The sequence below is a fragment of the Chiloscyllium plagiosum genome, unplaced genomic scaffold, assembly GCF_037043375.1.
Source record: "Chiloscyllium plagiosum isolate Xiang-an unplaced genomic scaffold, Cpla_swu_hap1 HiC_scaffold_9, whole genome shotgun sequence".
NCBI lineage: Eukaryota > Metazoa > Chordata > Chondrichthyes > Orectolobiformes > Hemiscylliidae > Chiloscyllium > Chiloscyllium plagiosum.
Genome location: NW_028270147.1, coordinates 30,780,914 through 30,801,633, shown reverse-complemented (window position 1 = coordinate 30,801,633; position 20,720 = coordinate 30,780,914). Strand labels below are relative to the sequence as shown.

The window sequence follows — 20,720 nt, the reverse complement described above, 5'->3', positions numbered from 1 at the left end:
GAAACCACAGCCATTAAAAAGTAAATACAGAAACTGATCAGCAAAGTCATGTGAAACTGCTGGATAATTCTGTGAATAGGATTGAAAGATCTTAACTAGAAAGAATCATCACGAAATTTACAATCTTACAATTCACATAGCCACTTAAAAGTTTTCACAACCCTAGTAGATAAAATTAGATCTTCAAGGGGCTATGAGAATTGCTGGACAGGGTGGGGGAATTAAAGTGTGCAAAAAAAATGGAAGTGTCAAATTTAAAATAATACTATCCATAGGGCATGATGTTAAGTCATTCAAAAACTATTCACATACACTGTTAAATCAGGCCCACACATTTCAAATTCAAGAAACTAAAATAAGCCTATCAGCTTCTCATTTAGAGAATCTGCATTTTGATCAGGTGATTGCCATCAGTTTTATCACATTTTGAATGTTTGGAACAGCTAAATTGGTTGATTGTTGAACCATGAAGATGTAAAGCCATAAATCAGGAAATGCATTATTATCATTATATTTTTTAAACTGCTGACTTGTGCCTATTTCAAATTGATTGCAGAATATTCTAGACAAACAAATTCAGAATCTGAAAACATTTCAAGTGATTTTACCTACTTAGTGATGCAAATGGCAGATTATTAGTGTTGACTCTCTTTGAAAACTGTCATTCACCATTATTGAAAGAGGCCAAGTAAGTGTAAGAACATCTTTTACTTAGACTACAAATTTGATTTGTAATTATACGTTGATACAAATTACAGATTTATTTTGAGGTGTCACAAATGATGTGGGAAATTAAGTTATTTTAATTTCAAACTGGTGTGTAAAGTCACCTTACCAATTTTCAAACTTTTCTTTGCAATTAAAATGAACATAAACTGTGATATATAAGTCAATCAAATGAGTATAGCTTGCAAACCAGAGTGTAATATAATTATATTAGCCAATTAGAGTACTGATTTTTTTATGACGCTGTGATTCAAGAACATAGATTTTGCAGCAGTTCTGATAAATACTAACTTTCAGAACCTTAAGGGTCAGTACTCCTGGAGACATTCAATTCCTACACATTAGAACCAGATTCAAGCACAGTTCGAAAATAGAAACATGAGTTCATTAGATTTGATCCAGGTGATCAAGTGGTTCTGACAAATGACCATGTGTGGTTATTTTGTGTTTAAAAAAAGTAGATATAGACACTCGATACACTGAGAAGTTTAAACAGATGAACCATTGGTTTGAGTATGAGAGAAAGGGAAACATGGGCAAAAAGCAAAGTGTTGAGGCCAAGAGAATGCTAGGAAATGAGAACGTTGGAGGAAGGGAGAAATGGAGCGAGGACGATGATTCTGAGCACGTTCAGCATTCTTACCTCTGATTGGTGTACCACCTGGTGAGGTAATTTGAATGCAAATAAGATTAAAGAGAAGCATTAGTACAGGAGAGAAAGAAACAAAAATAGAAAACCAAAAGAAACAGGAAAGAATTAGATTATTATATATAATATATATTTCTTTTTAAGCGATAGAAAAGGCTGATGCAAAGTAACAAATCAGAGCAATTTCTTAGGAAGGTTAGTAAAGCTGTCTTCAGCAGTGCAGCATCCATGTAAGTGCCTGGGCTTGTCCAAGTTCTGGGTTAACAATCAGTCTTCAGCGAGTAAATCACACAGACAGCACAGTGTTGCCAATGTGATATTAGGGTAAAGGTCATTTCATCCTTTTTATTTAAACAACAACATTGCATCAAATTTTAAATTTCTTTCCTGGACAGCAAGTAGGGTGTGTTATTTGCTCATGATTTATTATGTGAGTTTTGTTGTGCTGTGACACACAGCTACATATTAGGCACGGCAAGGGTATGGCTGTTAGTAGAAGAATGGCATGCACCACTGCTTTTACGCATATTGCAGTCTGAACACCAAGCACTTACCAAAGGATTCTGAGAAATTCAACTGAGAGACAGAAAACAGAATTAAATACGACACACCATGCCATGTCAGACTTCTTAAAACTATTGACAGGTAAGGAATTAACATAAGAGCTTGGCAAATATTGTTGCAAAGGGAGCTATGTTGCCAAAGCTTTTCATCTTGCACGTACCAGGACAAACACGAAGACACAAACAAACACAACTTCCCCATGTGGTGCATATAGGTCTAGTCAATATTTGTACTGTATGTTCTTTACCCTTCTTGGCATTTGTTATATTAAGCTGAAGTCTAATAAAGTCTGATGGTTTTGATAATATAGTCATAATACCCCACATTCATTCAATCTATAAAGATCCATGAGGATAGGTTGTTACGAGTTGTAAATTAGAAAATATTTGTAGAGCCTGACAAAATGTTAAAATTTCTAAAAATTGTGAAAAAGATGAATTCGGTGCCACAGCAATAAATAAGAGATTAAAATACACATCAAACCACACAATAAAGAATTCACAGCTTACAGCAATTCCTACTGATGAGGAGACATTTCTTCTCAGAAGGTCATTAATGATTGGAGTTCTCTTTCAAGGAAAATAGTAGAGGCTGGTTGATCTACTCAAGGCTGAGTTAGATTTTTTGATGATCAACAGACCCAAGGGTTTTGGGAGACAGGCAGGAAAATGGAATTCAGGGACAGAATTTTCCTTTTCTGAAAAAAGTCAGTTTTCTAGTGTGAGTGCATTCTTCTCGGGTCATTATATATTCATTAATGGGTAAAACACTAAATTTTATAGGGTATTTTAGATTTCAACATTCAAGAGCCATTTTTCAAAAATAATCTGACAGCATTTCACAATCTAGGAACATTATTTAAACTCCGTTCATTCACCTCACCTACCCCTGCAGATCTCAATAACAAGGCAGCAACACAGTTTAGTGATGCCTCCCTAGAGATTCTCCTAAAGCTGTTCAGAAAAGAAGAGTACTTTTTTCCCTATGAGTAGCAACTACAGACCATCCAGAATAACAAAAGTAGCCTGGAAGTGTGTGATTGATGAGGTCAGCACGCATGGATGGGCCAAGAGAACCTGGCTCCAATGATACATGGGAACGAATGACCTATTGCACTGTGTGTGTATACCACTGTCTATTGAATGCTTCATTTTCCTATGAGTATGAGTTAGCATTATAAAGTTGCCACTGCAGAGTACTGCCACACAGGAGATTGGGTGCCAAGCATCTTCATCAGATGCTTCATGTGCAATTAATGCCTGTTACTTCATTACAGCTACCAGTGCTGCCAGTATTGGCATCACAGTATTATTGCCTCTCATTCATCCGCCAAGGTTTACACTTAAAATGCAAAAGGAACTCAGCAACTCACACACTATCAGATCACTAACCTCACATGTAGGAGAAGGTTCACATTTAATCGCTTTTCATCAAAGGATTGCATGGGACAACAGCAACTTCAAAAAGTTGCCTTTAATTCCACCCTTTTTTTGACTTTATACTTGCTTGCCTCCGTGGTCCAAAGATGCCAGCATCAGCCAGTGTGGCTGCCTCACTTGGTCAGATTTGTTGGTTCAGTCAGACTTCACCCCTAACGCTGTAAGCATTTAACAACAATAACAACAATCCAAATGGCATATGACTAAGACTTCTCTCATAAGCTGATCAGCATGGAGAGGTTCATCCCTTGTACTGTAAGCGTTTGCTAAAAGAATTGCCATGGGTTATACCTGAAACGTTGACTTCTCCACCTCCTGATGCAGCCTGGTTTTCTGTGTTCTTTCAGCCTCCTGCTTTTCTACCTTGTTTATGAAGGAGCAAAGTAAATGAAGCTTGTGCTTACTGAAGCTTTCAGAAAGTTTACCTCACCAAGTACATGATATATACATTTGTGAACAAACATGGAGACTCTCAGGTTAAACCACCACCAAACATTTCTTTCTAAAGAGAAAGTAGGACTATGGTGACTTTACCTTTTACCATTATGAATGCAAAATGGGTTCCCTAAGATGACCTACCTTAAAGGTACTGAGAACTTAACAGCAAAATTTTAATTGTGTCACAAAACTGAATTTTTGCCTCCTGCCCAATTAATATCCCTTCTCCACTATTCAGTTAGCTCTGGGCAGGCCCAGTAAATTCGACCCATGGCCACAATGGGTCAGCCATGATCATATTGGAGTGAAGAGCAACCTCATGAGGCTGAATTGCCTACTTGTACTCTTAATGCTCTTAATGCCGAAGTTCAAACAATCACAACAAGTTCTACTACAGGGACAAAAGGTACTGCCTGGTAGGCAAGTTGACTGTGAATGGTGGAGGTATTGCCAGGGAGAAAACAATCTTTTCTCCAGTAGTAAACATTATTGTGACCGTTTGAAATATGTCGTTCTTACATTTGTCCTGATGAGTGCACGATGAAAAGTTGTGGCAACATCTTTCTTTTCAGTCATAACAAAATTCTGTACTACCAAGCAAAGGTTGGTGAATGTTTATCTATTGCTTGAAAAAAAAATGTGACTCAGGATACACCTGTGAGAATCAAGTTGGCACACAGAATAACCGAGAAACTCTTTTGTTAAAACATGTGGTATATGAATTAACAAAATATCATAAAAGCTTGTGCCAAGGAATAATGAAATGGGCCAAATTTCTGCAGGCCAATTAGCTGAAAAGAGATTTTAATAGAATTAAGTGAAGTAAACAGATCAACATCTTACTTGTAGTAATTAAAATTCAGATCACGATTCATCAATCGCTAACTTACCCTCCCCTAATTTGCAAAATGTTTTAAAATACATCATCATCTGCACATAGAATGACTCTCTGTAAAAGAAAATCCATTGTCTCGTTTTGAAGATCATTCTATCATTGGACAGATTAAGCATTATTTTAAAAACTCAGAACTTTCTATGCCCTATACTGGTAACTTCTTTTAAGAGAATACAATGTCCCATTATATTCATTCCCTTCTCTGTCTGAAGCAACAATCAGGAGAAAGGGGGAAATTAGGCAGATTTCCACTGCTACACAATGTAGACACAGAATAAATTAAGAATTGGTTGGAGACAAGCAATGTTACCATAGTTAACAACTTACCAATATTCACTGTCTAGATTCCCACATGAAGAATGGCCAATTAATAGAATACTTAAGAAAAGCCCATGCTATCAGAATTTAACATAAAGTATATTCTAAAATTACACAGATCATCAACAATAATGCAGCACCCAGTGAATGGATTTATTTGAAGATCCAATAATGGGTACATCCACCAACTTGAGAAATAGCATTTCATCTGAGTCAAGCCTTTGTTTTTCTTTTAACCAGACCGAGCTACAATAATCAAAACCAACCCTTGATAAAGGCAAAAATCATATTTTAAACCATCTATTATATTTTAGATGCTTGTATATTTATTTCAGTCCCTGTTATGCTGTTTTGGTTTTATAATTTATTGAAATTTACTCAATAGTTGAATGGATAATTGCATGGCATGGTATGTCACAAAGCCACAAAGAAATTCAAAGTGATGCCAGGTTCCAATCCCAGTCCATATTGTTTTACTTGCACTCACCTGAGGTTTCATTTCAAGTGCTAAAACTGGGTTTAGCATCTCTGAGTTAGAAAACAGAGAAATTAAGTCATAGTTCTCTTTTTAGTGAGAGAACTGCGATCATAACGAATTTTCATGTTTATTTTCCTGCTGTTGATCATATTAATAGCTACTGATAAAGATTATCAATATTAAGAGGATTTGGGTTCTTGGTTTACGGTTTGCTCAGTTTTGGACAGCTCATTTAAAAGTCAAATTTGTACATATCCTCCAATGAACCCTGCTGAATTCAGCCCATATAAAATCAGGATCAGGTATAGCTGTGAGTTCTCACGCACAAAACAGCTGACAAATACAGTCTCTCACACTTCAATGTGAGCTCGCACAATATTTGTCAGCTATTCAAGTATTGCTAGGTAGCAATTTGCAAGTCCACCTCTACATCAGTTGGTATTGTTATTGTCAGCCTTGCCCCTTTTCTGTTCACAAGGACAGCCAGTGAAATAAAAATATAGAACTGAAAAACTTCCAATCAACATCTTGGAAGGAAAGGGAAAGAAAACATCAAAAATCAAATTTATATATGTCCCAATCTGACTTTGTGTCTTGCTCTCTTATATCCACCTTTCTTTGTTCAGCTTCTCTCCTTTTATTTTTGTTTGTTTACTTTTTCAGTTATTATGCCTCCATTCCTTTCTCATTCTACTGCCATATTCTATTGAACCATAAATATACGAAAAAATGTATGTGCTTCAACCAGCTGCAGGAGCTGTACTATTTGTTCTTAATGACCTTGGTGACTTTGCTAGGTTTGAAAGGAAACATTTTAATTGAGTTCATAAGATATTACAATGATATAATAAAGTGGTTTTTAGGTGAATCACAAATATGGACTAATACAAATATTGTTATTTGTATACATGGTTAAAAGTGGCTGAAAACAATAAAAGGTTTAAAGATTAGTAGCTGCAGACAAAAAGGCATGAATTTTTAAATAAGAATTCATGTAATTATAACACGAGTGAAAAACAAATGCTTGAAGGCCTCTTCAAGTGGGTAGAATTATTAGAGTTCAAGTGTATAGAAACGTTATCTTTCCTTTAGTTTACCTTCTATTACCTTCTATGACCAATGCATTTGTATTAAATCACCAAGTGACCTCAGCATTTCAGCAGACAACATAATTAATGTAGGTAATATAGGAAGAACTTCACACTAACAACATCCTTACTGAATTACACCTGATGCAAAACAAGATACAGTAATAGTGCTTCTCAAATTATTTTCCAAAACGACTGCATCTTAACCCACCACCACTTTCTCAAGGGTAAGAAGGGATCAGAACAAGGACTGGCCATGTGACCCATGCCCACACCCCCCATTAACAAATGTTTTAAAAAATATTGAAAATGAACATACTCCCAGACATCCGGAAAATGAAAACAACAATAGAACAACACAGCATACAGTATATTATTATTACGTTTTCACAATATAGATCAACATTCAGTAATACATCATATAAATATGAACATTTGTGTTTTAAAGTAGTCTATAAAATAATTTATAATTGCATATACTTAGGCAGGCATTAACCATCCTTTTGCAGTACATTGTGACATAATCTTATGGAAGCCCCTCTAATCTTCAACCTTATACAATTACATATACACCTCTCTTTTGAACCCACCTCACCTATAGTCCCTCAGCAGCTCCTCTTACCCAACACAGTTTCACTCATTCATTCCCTCCTCCTTCATGTGTACACTCATTGCATCCCACCCCATTCAGTCACTCACATATTCTCCTTTCCAACTCAAATCCCCATTCATGGTCTTCCACCACCCATTACACAACCTTTCCCCCCCTCCCCAGTTATGATCACACACTCATCCCCTCTTTGTTTTGTGTCCTCTTCATGACCTGGACTTCTCATCCTTCTCCAAACTTGATTCCTCATGTTTGTTGCTGCCCCTGCTGTCAGTGGGTGCCTGCAGCAGTGCATATGCAACGCCAGGGAAGGATAATATGCCTCCTTGGTGAATAGAAGCTCAGTTACCTGCAGGGTTCAGACCCCACAGTGGGCTGTGGAAGTGCCACCTCTTCTATCACTAGACAGTCAGGGAATTGTGAAATCCTGAACAAGCCAAGTCAGGGATGCCACAAAGTGACAATAGATGCGGAGGGTGGAATGTGGTTGAGATCACAACCAGTTGGACACTTCCATCCTGAGAACACAGACAGAGCCTGGAGCCGAGTTAGATTTGACTGGGGCTAAGTCATTGCATTGATCAGATTTGACAAGAAGATCCACCCATCTTGCACCAGCATCAACAATAGGGGTTGGGCGGGGGCAACCAAGAATGAAGGAGCACTACAGGCAGCACATGGAAGCAATAACTACTGGGTGCAGAGCATTGCATCTGAATCACAAAGTTAGTCAAAGGCAGGTGAGAAATGGAAACGGATTAAAGAGAGAGTAGTTAAGTGATAGTGCCCCGGACCAAGCGAAGATTGGGAACAATAATATAAAAAGATGGAATTCCATGATTCAGAAGTCAAAATTTCACAAAAGGCTAAATGTCCTCATCCCAGTTCATACATTTCCCAGTGTTGAAAAGTGTGCGTATGGATGTTTGAGACAGAAGGTTATCATGAGCAAGATTTAAAAAGGTTAGGTTGATCACAATACTAGAAATAGCAAAACTATGCAGTATATTCATCCACATCTTGGTCACAAACCTTGTATTCTTAAATATTGCAATGTTGGTAGGAAATCTGCATAATTATAAGTAACTTAATGTTAATTATTAGACGAACAAAAAATATTAAAATTATTTAATGTTTGCATGCTTATCAGGTAATTCCAGGCATTTTAGATAGCTGTCATCTCTGGCATAGAGTAATAGCAACTATATCAGGTCCAAAAGACAACTCAATTATTCTCACAAAAAGCCAATGTTTTTCAAAAGTTTAAGATATTGCATCTCAGTATCTCATTACTAATGCCTATGTTTGTTCTGATAAAAACAGACTGTGCAGATTCAGCAATTATGCTTTAAAATTCAAATGTTCTATCCTGTTTGCAACCTTTTAATTTGTGTTTCAAAACCAAATGGCTGCACCAACTGACAGCAGCCAGCCACTGTATTCAGAGGGCATAAAATTAAACAAATAAATGTCTAAACTACATCTGTTTATGCCACCTTTTATGCCATTGCTGAATTTTGATACTTTTCTTCATGGAAGTCAATTTCTTTGAAGTTAGGATTCCTATATGAAATATGAAGGTGAAATCTTTAAGGGAGAGGGTGAGTGGCAAGAGAGAAAAACTGCATCATGGTAGAGTCCCATCAGCTGCAAATAATTGGGACCTATCTATTAAAGTGGTGGAGGAATTTTCTTATAGTGCAGTGGTAGTATCCCTACCTCTGACCAGAAAGTCCAGGTTCAATCCCATTTGCTCCAGACAGGTGTTAATAACAACTCTGAACAGGGTGATTAAAAAAAAGTTTTAAAAAATTACTAGTGGTGGGGAAATGTCACCACGTGAACAAAAAATATTTGCTAACTCCATCATTCAATCACAGTTCAACTATAAGCTTCCATTAATATCAAGTATGCAGGAGTGCAAGGAAGGAAGCAATAAACTCAGAAGTGGGGAGGAAGGGAAGTACAATGACCAATTAGAAGCAAAGCTGCAGGTTAACATCTGTGGGGGTGGATTCAATTGCATTGAAAACTATTTTAAAAATGAAAAGGAGGGGTTATTAAAGTCTCCAGCACACAAAATAGGACAGAGTGTTTGGAAAGGGTTGGGAATCAAACCTCAAACACACTGGACAAATGAATAACAACGAGAAGAGGGATGATCAACACAGGACTGATGGTATTGTATCTGAATGCACACAATATACAAAATAAGGTAAATGAGATTGTGGCACAGATCAAGATTGGCAGGAATGATATGGTGGACATCACGGAGATGTGCTGCAAGGGCATCAGGACTGAGAGCTAAATATCCAAGGATATATATCCTATTGAAAAGACAGGCAGGTGGACAGAGAGGGTGCAGTTGCCTTGTCAGTAAAAAAATGAAATTAAATCAATAGCAATAAACAACGTAGGGTCAAATGATGTAGAATTTGTGTGGGTAGAGTTGAGGAACTGCAAAAGTATGAAAACCATAATGGGAGTTATCTGCAGGCCTCCAACGTGTTGTCAGGATATGGGCATAAGATACACTAAGAGCAAGGTTACAGTGATCGTGGGGGATTTCAATATGCAGGTGGACTGGGAAAAGCAATTTGGTAGAGGATCCCAAGAAAAGGAATTTGTGGAATATCTACAAGATGGCTTTTTGGAGCAGCTTGAGGTGGAGCCCAGTAGGGAACAGTCAATTCTGGATTTAGTGTTGTGCACAGAGGCAGACTTGATAAGGGAGCTTAGTGTGAAAGAACCCTTTGGAGGCAGTGACCATAATGTAACAGAATTTACTCTGCAATTTGAAAGGGAGAAGATGGAATCAGATGTAATGATATTTCAGTTGAATAAAGGCAACTACAGAGACATGAGAGAGGAGCTGGGTAGAAATGACTGGGAGAGGAGCCTAGTAGGAAAGACAGTGGAACAGCAAAAATTCATGCCAAGGAAGAAGAAACAAACTAAAGGGAGAATGAGGCAACCACGGCTGACCAGGGAAGTCAGAGACAGCATAAAAGCAAAAGAGAAAGCATATAATGTGGCAAAGGGAAGTGGGAAGCCTACAAAGAGCAACAGAGGACAACGAAGAAAGAAATAAGGAAGGAGAAGATTAAATATGAGGGTAAGCTAGCCAGTAATATTAGGAAAGATTGCAAAAGTTTCTTTAGATATATAAAGGGCAAAAGAAAGGCAAAAGTAGACATTGGGCTGTGGGAAAATAATGCTGAAGAAGTAGTAATGGGGAACAAAGAAATTGCTCCGGAACTGAATAAGCACTTTGCGTCAGTCTTCACAGTGGAACATATGAGCAACATTCCAAAAATTCAAGAGATTCAGAGGGCAGAGATAAGTACAGTGGCCATCACCAAGGAGAAGGTGCTAGAAAATCTGTAATATCTGAAAATGGATAAATCACCAACAATCTAGAATTCTGAAGGAGATAGATGAAGAAAGTGGAGGCTTCAGTAGTATCTTTTAGGTATCACTGGAGTTGGGAAGGGTCCCAGAGGACAGGAAAATGTAACCTCTCTGTTAAAGAAAATGTAACCTCTCTGTTTAAGAAGGGAGCACGGTGGCACAGTGGTTAGCACTACTGCCTCACAGCGCCAGAGACCCGGGTTCATTTCCCGCCTCAGGCGACTGACTGTGTGGAGTTTGCACGTTCTCCTCGTGTCTGCGTGGGTTTCCTCTGGGTGCTCCGGTTTCCTCCCACAGTCCAAAGATGTGCAGGTCAGGTGAATTGGCCATGCTAAATTGCCCGTAGTGTTAGGTAAGGGGTACATGTAGGGGTATGGGTGGGTTGCGCTTCGGCGGGGCGGTGTGGAAGGGCCGAAGGGCCTGTTTCCACACTGTAAGTAATCTAAAAAAAAGAGAAATTTATAGGCCGATTAGCATGACCTCAATCGTTGGTAAGATTTTGGAGTCCATTGTAAAGGATGATATTTCTGAATACTTAGAAGTGCATTGTAAAATAGGGCAAAGTCAGCATGTTTCATCAAGGGGAGTCATGCCTGACAAATCTGTTAGAATTCTTTGAAGAATTAATGAGCAGCTTAGACCAAGGAGAGCTAATGGATGTTATCTATTTGGACTTCCAGAAGGCCTGTGTTAAAGTGTGCAGAGGAGGCTGCTGAGTAAGACTGGAGCATGTGGTGTTAGAGGCCAGACACTAGCATGGATAGAAGATTGGCTGTCTAGCAGAAGGCAAAGAGTGGGAATAAAAGGGTCCTTCTCAGGACGGCAGCTGGTGACAAGCGGTACTCCACCAGGGCCAGTGTTGGAACCACAACTTTTCACTTTATACATTATTGATCTTGATGAAGGAACTGAGGGCATTCTGACTAAGTTTGTAGATGATACAAAGATAGGTGGAGGGCAAGTAGTATGGAGGAAGCAGGGAGGCTGCAGATAGATTTAGACAGGTTAGAAGAGTGGGCAAATAAGTGCAGATGAAGTTCAACATGGGAAAGTGTGGGTCAATTTAGTAAGAAGAATAGAGGCATGGACTGTTTTCTAAATGGGGAGAAAATTCAGAAATCAGAAGTGCAAAGGGACTTGGGAGTCCTAGTCCAGTTTTCTCTTATGGCAAACTTGCAGACTGAGTCAGTATTTAGGAAGGCAAATACAATGTTGTCATTCATCTTGAGAGAACTAGAATATAAAAGCTGGAGTGCACTTCTAAGGCTTTTTAAGGCTCCAGTCAGATCACATTTAGAGTATTTGAGCAATTTTGGGCCCTTAGCTCAGGAACGGTATATTGGCCCTGGAGCAAGTCCAGAGGAGGTTCACGAGGATGATCCCAGAAATTAAAGTCTTAACACATGACAAATGTTTGAGGACTCTGGGACTATACTTGATGGAGTTCAGAAGGATTAGGGGAGATCTGACTGAAACTTACAGAACACTGAACAGCCTGGACATGGTAGCTGACATCATGGTAGCTGACAAACCAATACACTTAAACAGCAGCCAGTGAACTTGAAAGACCCTATACAGACAACAAGCAAAATGAACATCATTTACAAAATACCTTGCAAGGACTGTAAAAAATACTACATTGGACAAACAGGCAGAAAACTAGCCACCAGGATACATGAACGTCAACTAGCCACAAAAAGACATGACCTACTATCACTAGTCTCCTTACATGTAGACAAAGATGGACACCAGTTTGATTGGGACAACACATCCATCCTAGGCCAAGCCAGAGAGAGGCACACACAAGAATTCCTAAGACCATGGTATTCCAACCAGAACTCTATCAACAAATACATCAATTTGGACCCCGTCCACCATCCTCTGAGAAAAAGAACTGGAAATAATATCACCAAACACCCAAAGAAACCTAAACACATAAATAGAAAGCAGGACATAACACAAGAGCTTCACCAGAGGCTCACTGATGATGTTACCTAGTATGGTGACGAAACGACTGAAACCAAACTTTGCACCTCAGCGAGCAAATTCACATCCAAATTTCTAAGGGTTTTGTGAGCACAAAACATGAGATGCTGTAGTCCATCAACATCAGCAGAATGTATTTCTTCATGATCAGTAACCTAATGGCCAAGTACATCCCTCACTCTGCCATCACAACATTGATTCAATGTAGAATGCAACTGAGTATACCTGGAGGCAGAGGCATATTTAAAAATCAACCTAGTGATGCTAGTGATGACTGACTACATACATGCTAAACATGCAAAACAACATACATGCTAAAGTAACTTGCTATAGACAGTGCTAAGTGTTCCCAGGGTGGTGATATCAAATCTCTACAGTCTTGCCACACCCAACGTGAAGTGTACTAAAAAACTAAACTATGCTTGGTACAGCAGGACCCCATGAATAGCCCTATTCTTAATTTATCAGAGTCGAAGACAAAAGATGGAGATAACACATTCTACTAATATAGAGTTGAACTTCCTGTATAGCTAAGCTGAAAGTGGTGGTGGAGTAAGAAGGGTTTAACATATAAAACATGACAAATAAAGAATATTCAATCCAAGAGAGGTGTAGCCTTAGGAGGCTAGGCTTTTGATGCCTGTGTTGAAGGGGGAATTTGTAATCAATGGACAATTCGGGCCAGAGAAGGTTTGTAGTGGAGGTCACAAAAAAAGCAGAAATTGCTGGAAAGCTCAGCAGATCTCGCAGGATTTGTGAAGAGAAATCTGAGTTAGCATTTCGGGTTCAGTAATCCTTCCTCAGGACTGGCCACCGGGCCCGAAACATTAACTGATTTCTTTTCACAGATGCTGCCAAACCTGCTGAGCTTTTCCAGCAATTTCGTTTCTGATTTACAGTATCTGCAGTTCTTTCAATTTTTGTAGTGGAGATCTCCTGGGGTCAGTACTGAGACTGTTGCTTTTCCTGATACATATTAATGATATCAATCTTGGTGTGCAGTGAAAAATTGCAAAGTTTACAGGTGATGCGAAACTTGAAGAATTGTGAACAGTAAGGAGGACAGTGTGGAATTCCACAAGGTCATTGACAAGTTAGTGGAGTGAACAGATAGGTGGAAGATGAGAGGTTTAATGCAGAAACATGTGAGGTGAAGCATTTTGGCAGGCAGAACATTGAAAGAAAACAGAAAGTGGGGGTACAATGCCTAAACGGGTGCAGGAATAGAGGAACCTGGGTGTATATGTCCACAGATCATTGAAGGTGGCAGGACGGGTGGAGAAAACAGTTAATAAAGCATAGAGTACAAGAGCAAGGAGGTGATGATGAACTTATAAAAGATATTTGTTCGACCTCAGACAAGTACAGTGTACACCTGTAGGCACCGTATTATAAGAAAGATGTTAAAGTATTGGGATGGGTACAGAAATGAGTTACAAGAATTGTTCTAGGAATGAGAAACTTCAGTAATGGGGATAGACTGAACAAATAGGGACTGTTCTTGGGGAAAAGACAGCTAAGAGGTCATCTAATTGAGGTTTTCGAAATCATAAGCGGGCCAGATAGAGTAGGTAGGGAGAAGCTGTTTCCACGTGTAAAAGGAACAAGAATGAGAAACACATGGATTAATAGTGATGTATAAAAGAAGCAAGACTGATGTGAGAAAAAAGTTTTTCATACAGTGAGTATTTAGGATATGGAATGCCATACCTGGAAATGTAGTGGAGGCAAGTTCAACTGAGGTATTCAAGAGGGCATTGTCTGATTATTTGAATAGAAATAGTGTGCAAGGTTTTGGGTAAAGGTCAAGAGATTGGGCACGAGCTATTGATGCTCATTTGAACAGCTGGTGCTGACATAATGGGCCAAATGGGCTCTTTCTATGCCGTGATAATTCTGTGATTCTGAATTGGCAATTTGAAGAGTCAATCTTGCAGGAAGTAAGCGGATAGCCTGAACAATATGAACACTAAGCAAATTTTTCAAATGCTCAAATTAAGAAATAAATCTTCCAATGTTAGATAATTATGCAGCGAAAGCTAAGAAAGATAAAAATTGCACTTACATTGTCTGGTGTAGTCTAAATTCTACCAAGTATTGGGAAGGATAAAGAGGAACAGATTTGAAAGGGGATTACAGAAATATGCAAGGGTAAAGTGTAGTTATAATAGGTGATATTAATTTTCTAAATATAAACTAGACAATAACAGAATAAAGTGTAGAGAGGAGTAAGAGTTCCTAGAATAATGTTCAGGAACAATTTTCCAGTCAAAGCGAAATGAGGACCTGCTGGACCTGGTCCTTGGGACAGGGGTGGTCAAATAGGTCAAGTGTCAAAGAGGAACATCTAGTGGACAGTGTTCATTATAACATATTTAATCTGACAATGGGAAAGGACAAACAACAATCAACAATTAACTAAGGTAAAGCCAACTTAATTGGGTTGAGAATGGATTTGGACTGAATACATTCTAATCAAAGGCTGGTAGAAAACAACAGTTGAATAGTGGGCTGCCTTAAAAGAGATAGTTTGGGTGCAGTCAAACTATATTTCCTCAAAAGGTCATAATTTTTCAGTATTCTTAGAATGGAGGGTTATGCCAGATGACATGAGAATTGGGAATCATATAAAATTCTTCCAAAAAGGGGATAAAGGTGAGCCCATTAACTACATGCCGGTCAATTTAATTTCAGTTGTGGGGAACTTTGCTTGAAACAATAGCTCAGGGACAAATTAAAGTCAGCATGGATTTCTTAAGGGAAATTTGGGCTTAACTGACTTGCTGGAGTTTTTTAAAAAGGTTAATAGAAAGGGTTGATCAGGGTCAGACCATCACGTAATATAAAGTCAGAAGTCCACAACACGTGATTATAAGAAAAGAGGTTAATTTGAAATCACAAGCTTTCAGAACACTGCTTCATCTGACAAAGGAGCAGCGCTTCGAAAGCTTGTGACTTCAAATAAACCTGTTGGATTATAACCTGCTGTCGTGTGACTTCTGACTTTGTCCACCCCAGTTCAACAACGGCACCTCTACATCATGATCATGTAATATGGTATTGATAGACTCTAAAAAGGAATTTGATCCAAGCCACATAACAGACTTTAGGAAAGTTACAGCTCATGAAATAAAAGGGAAGTATCAACACTGATACAATGTTCTTATGTCATATGAAAGAGTAATTGGTTCAACTGGACCAGTATTCATGAGAGTTTACAAGAATGAGAGAGGTTGCGTAAAATTTTAAAAGGGCTGGACAGTCTAGATGCAGGGAGGATAACTTCTCTGGTTGAGGAGTCTAGAAACAGGATCATAGTCTTTGGATATGAGGCAGGCCATTGAGGTCAGAGATGAGGAAAACAATTTTCACTGAAAGGGTTGTGAACCTGTGGAATTTTCTACCACAGAAGCTGTGGAGGCCAAATCTCTGAATAAACTGAAGAAGGAAATAAGTAAAATTTTAGATTTTAAGGGTACCAAGTAGCATGGGGGAAAAAATGGGATAAAGGATGAACCATGAACATTTTTAATGATGGAAAGGCTCGAAGAGCTGAATGGCTTACTCCTGCTCCTAATTTCTTTGTTTCTATGTTTACAAAGTAAGCTGAGATACAGGAGACAGAAAATTGTTGTTAGTGAATACTTTGTGGGCTGGAGGAAAGACTGTAGTGATGTATCCCGCAAGTCAATGTTGGGATCCTTGCCTTTCCTGATTTATATACAGAACTTGGTAGACAGAACACAATTTCAAAGTTGCTAGACAATATGAAACTTGAATGCATTATAAACTGTGAGCAGGCTGGTGCAGAAATTTAAAATGACATAAATAAGGGCATATCACTTGCCCTTCACTCCTCCTTAGAACATCTTGACACCAAGAATAGCTATGTAAGAATCCTACTCATTGACTACAGATCAGTCTTCAACACAATTATCCCCTTGAGACTAATTACTAAACTTAGTGATATCAGACTAAGCCCCACTCTCTGCAACTGGATCCTCAGTTTCCTGACCCACAGGCCACAATTAGTGAAGACCAAGGACAATATTTCATCCTCACTAACACTCAACACTGGAGCCCCCCAGGGGTGTGTATTCAGCCCCCTACTTTACTCACTGTATACCCATGACTACATTGCTAAATACTAGACTATTGCCACTTACAGGGTCGCTGACAACACCACCATAGTCAGTCGAATCTCAGATGGCGACAAAATAGACTACAAACGTGAGGTGGAAGACCTGGAAAAATGGTGCACTCAGAACAACCTAGCTCTCAATGCCAGCAAAACCAAGGCACTTTAGATTAGATTAGATTAGATTACAGTGTGGAAACAGGCCCTTCAGCCCAACAAGTCCACACCGACCCGCCGAAGCGAAACCCACCCATACCCCTACATTTACCCCTTACCTAACACTACGGGCAATTTAGTATGGCCAATTCACCTAACCTGCACATCTTTGGACTGTGGGAGGAAACCGGAGCACCCGGAGGAAACCCACGCAGACACGGGGAGAACGTGCAAACTCCACACAGTCAGTCACCTGAGTCGGGAATTGAACCCGGGTCTCTGGCGCTGCGAGGCAGCAGTGCTAACCACTGCGCCACCGTGACTTTCGGTGGGATGTTACTCATGTCCCCTTAACATTAACAGCACAGAGTGGAATGAGTAGAGAGTGTCAAGTTCCTGGGAGTGGTCATCAACAACAAACTTTCTTGGACTCTTCATGTGGACGCACTGGTTACAAAGGCCCAACAATATCTCTTCTTCCTCAGGCTGCTGAGAAAATTTGGTATGATGGTGAATACCCTTGCCAACTTTTATAGGTACACCATCTAGAGCATTCTGAGTGGATGCATCACTACCTAGTATGGCAACTGTACCATTCAAGACTGGCATTTACAGAAAGTGGTGAACTCGGCCCGGACAATCACAAAGGCCAACCTCCCCTCTATAGAATCCATCTACCAAGCCCATTGTCAAAGAAAGGCCACCAGCATTCTCAAAGATCCATCCCACCCTGACAATGCTTTTCTCCAACCTCTACCATTGGGGAGAAGGTACAGCAGCCTGAACACACGCACCAGCCGGTTTCAAAACAGTTTCTACCCTACTGTTATTAGAATACTGAATGGACTCACAAACTCTTAGCATTTGCCTGTACCTGTATTTTGGTTTTTGCTGCTGTTTATCTATTATTTACTTATCTACCCAACTTAACTCTGTGATCTGCATGTGTTGCTTGCAAGACAAAGCTTTTCACGCTTTTCACTGTGCCTCAGTACACATGACAATAAATTCAATTCAATTCAATTCAGTTCAAGTTGATGGAATGGGCAGATAGGTGTCAAATGAAGTTAAATGCAGAGAAGGGTGAAGTGATTCATTTTCTTCAGAAGAACATGCAAAGGCATTATAAAATAAAGGGTAAAACTGTGAAGGAAACATTGGAACAGATGGACCTGCTAATAATCATTTAGCAGGAGCAAATTACTGCAGAATCTGAACTCGGAAAACAAAAAATTCTGGAGATGACAGCGGGTAAGGCAGCATCCATGGACAGAAAGCAAGCTAATGTTTTGAGTCTAGATGAATTATTTAGCAGGGTCCAGCAGGGATGCCTGAGATCAAATGGAACTAGGTAACAGATAACAAGCTTTCTTGGACTCTTCACGTGGACGTACTGGTTACAAAGGCCCAAAGGGATTAAGGGATAATCAGGTGAAGACTAGGTGTCTACATTATAGGGAACATGGGTTCTTGTGGCACAGTGATAGTGTTCATGGCCTATCATAGAGGGGTCTTCATCACATTTCCGAAAAGGTTGATTAAAAAATACATACATGGCAAACAGTGAAGGTGATTGGAGTTTTGTGATCTACAATTTGAAATAAAACTCTGACTAGAAAAGTGTATGCTCAGATTCTATCCAGCCAGTCTTTTAATCTCTGGTGTTTAACATTGGTTGTAAATGTAAAGCTGACAGGTAGACTGACAGGGCACTTAATAAAGAAAATAGTATCATAAGGTTTACTGATAGAAGCACAGAGTACAAAAGCTGGAAGTTACACTGAACATAGACAAGGCGCCACTTCAGCCTCAGCTGGAATGCTGCATCCACTTCTTTGGTCTGCATTTCAGGAAGGATGTGAAGGAATTGGAAAGAAATCAGAAAAGATTTGTAAGATTGGTTTAAAGGATTAGATACCGCATTTATGATTTATTCAGATATGTTGCATGGAGGAAGTTAGGACTAGTTTCCTTGGAGAGGAGATTACAGAGAAGACATCTGATAAAGCCTTTCAAAATCATGAGGAGTCTATAATGTTGATAAAGAAAAACTCATGACAGGATTGTTCCCACTCATGACAGGATTGAGAACAAGAGGACACAGATGGAAAGCACCTGGCACAAGTACCAAAAACAATTCAAGGTGTTGGATTGTGGGGGAGTTCAGCAATGATAATGCTGTTGAACATCAAGTGAAGATTAGTAGATTCCCTTTTGGTGTAATGGTCATTGTCTAGCACTTGTGTAGCGTGAATGTCACTTGCTACTTATCAAGAACAAGGCCTAATGTCCAGATCTTGCTGTATATGGACGGAGATTGCTTCAGTATCTGAGGAGTCATGAATGATACTGAACACTTGTGTAATCACCAGTGAACATTCCTGTCTCTGACCTTCTGCTGGAATGAAGGTATTTGATGAAGGAACTGAAAACAGCTGCATCTCCTGGTAAAGGCACTTCTTCTGAACTCCCAGTCTAATTTCTTGGTGTTTCTGTCACATTGATACTTTCCAGTTTTCCTCTTCCCCACAAATTAAAATAATTGTCATTTAATAGAAGTATTACAATAGAAATAGCATTGCATTTCCAGTCACCATTTGTAAAAGCACAGAACGATCTTTCTCGAAGACTGTGAGGTCTTTCAGAGTTGAGGTTTGAACAGCATAGCTTGGCAATAGGAAACAGGTCAGCTCTTTGCAATAAATGTAGTTGTTAAATGCTTGGGTCGGGCAATGCTTCATGTTGATTGATAAGCAAGCCCGGCTCATGAATGGACTCTATCATTAGAACTAAGACACATTCCATTCTAGATATACTTAGTCTAAAATTCTGAATGTTAAGCTGCATGGTTTTTGTTGATTCATAATATTTACACCCATGTACAGCTGGTTCATGAGAAGGGTGGTCTCCCAAGGAATTGGCTCTGCCAATATGAACTTAAACACTCCTCATTTTGGAAGAAATATGAAAATACTCCTACAGGAAGGGAACATATCCTCCAAATTAAGCACACATTTCTGAATGTCTTCCACAGAAAGGTCAAAAACAGTGATGAATTTCTTCTTGTATCAACTGCACTTCCACAAAGTATGTAGTAAGTATATACACTCATCACTCTTTAAGTTTCCTACCATTCTTTATGATGAAGCTGTTTTGGGGAAATATGATAAGGCAACAAGTTATTGGATTAGCAGGTCTCAATTCTCAGTGTCAAAATTCAATTAAGTCAGTACTGATTACCACCTTGCATCAGCAACAGATTAGGCAAATAAGACTCAACCATACTTTTCCATTGCTTCGAGAAATTTCATGGGAAATGTTTCAGCTCTGCTCACTTCAAATAGAAAAAGAATGAAATGATGGTGTCACTGGATAGACCTTAATGGGCTACCTGGTAAACCAGCCAAGTGTGTGGACTGCTAAAATGGCCAAAACTAATTACTTAAAAATCAGCAGCCATTTGCACAGCTATATTAAATGCGACAAATAAATAATGCTCAACATCAGATATTTAGCTTTGCACCAAAACACCAACCTTAACATAAGCAAACTGATCAATAAATAGCTGTTAGGAAACATCTCACCTGATCTGAGTTGCTTAATTCGCCCATTGCTGTTGCTGGTGTCCACTGGCAAGAAGTCCTTAAACCATGTGATTTCAGGATCTGGGTTTCCACTGGCAGCACAGAGCATTGTAGCTGTGCGAGTCCGTTCCACCACTTTCAGCTGTGGGCCCATGTCAATGGTGGGGAATCCATGAGGCAGCTGTTCTTCTGTTAAAACACAAGGGGTAAACAGCATTATGGTTAACGTTTAAAAATTTT

General features: G+C 39.2%; 1 protein-coding gene across 17 annotated transcripts in view; it reads right to left on the bottom strand.

The window, feature by feature from the left end:
• Window positions 1-20,720, bottom strand: part of LOC122554240 (receptor-type tyrosine-protein phosphatase F-like) — a 469,298-nt gene that overhangs the window by 204,461 nt on the left and 244,117 nt on the right. For 10 of the 17 annotated variants that reach the window (XM_087990514.1, XM_043698945.2, XM_087990518.1 and 7 more), the window contains exon 5: window positions 20,481-20,669. In XM_087990514.1, the coding sequence (XP_087846640.1) occupies window positions 20,481-20,669 (189 nt within the window). Of the gene's footprint in view, window positions 1-1,369; window positions 1,388-20,480; window positions 20,670-20,720 lie in introns of all 17 variants that reach the window. The other 7 variants (XM_087990512.1, XM_087990511.1, XM_087990513.1 and 4 more) reach the window with 1 other exon arrangement.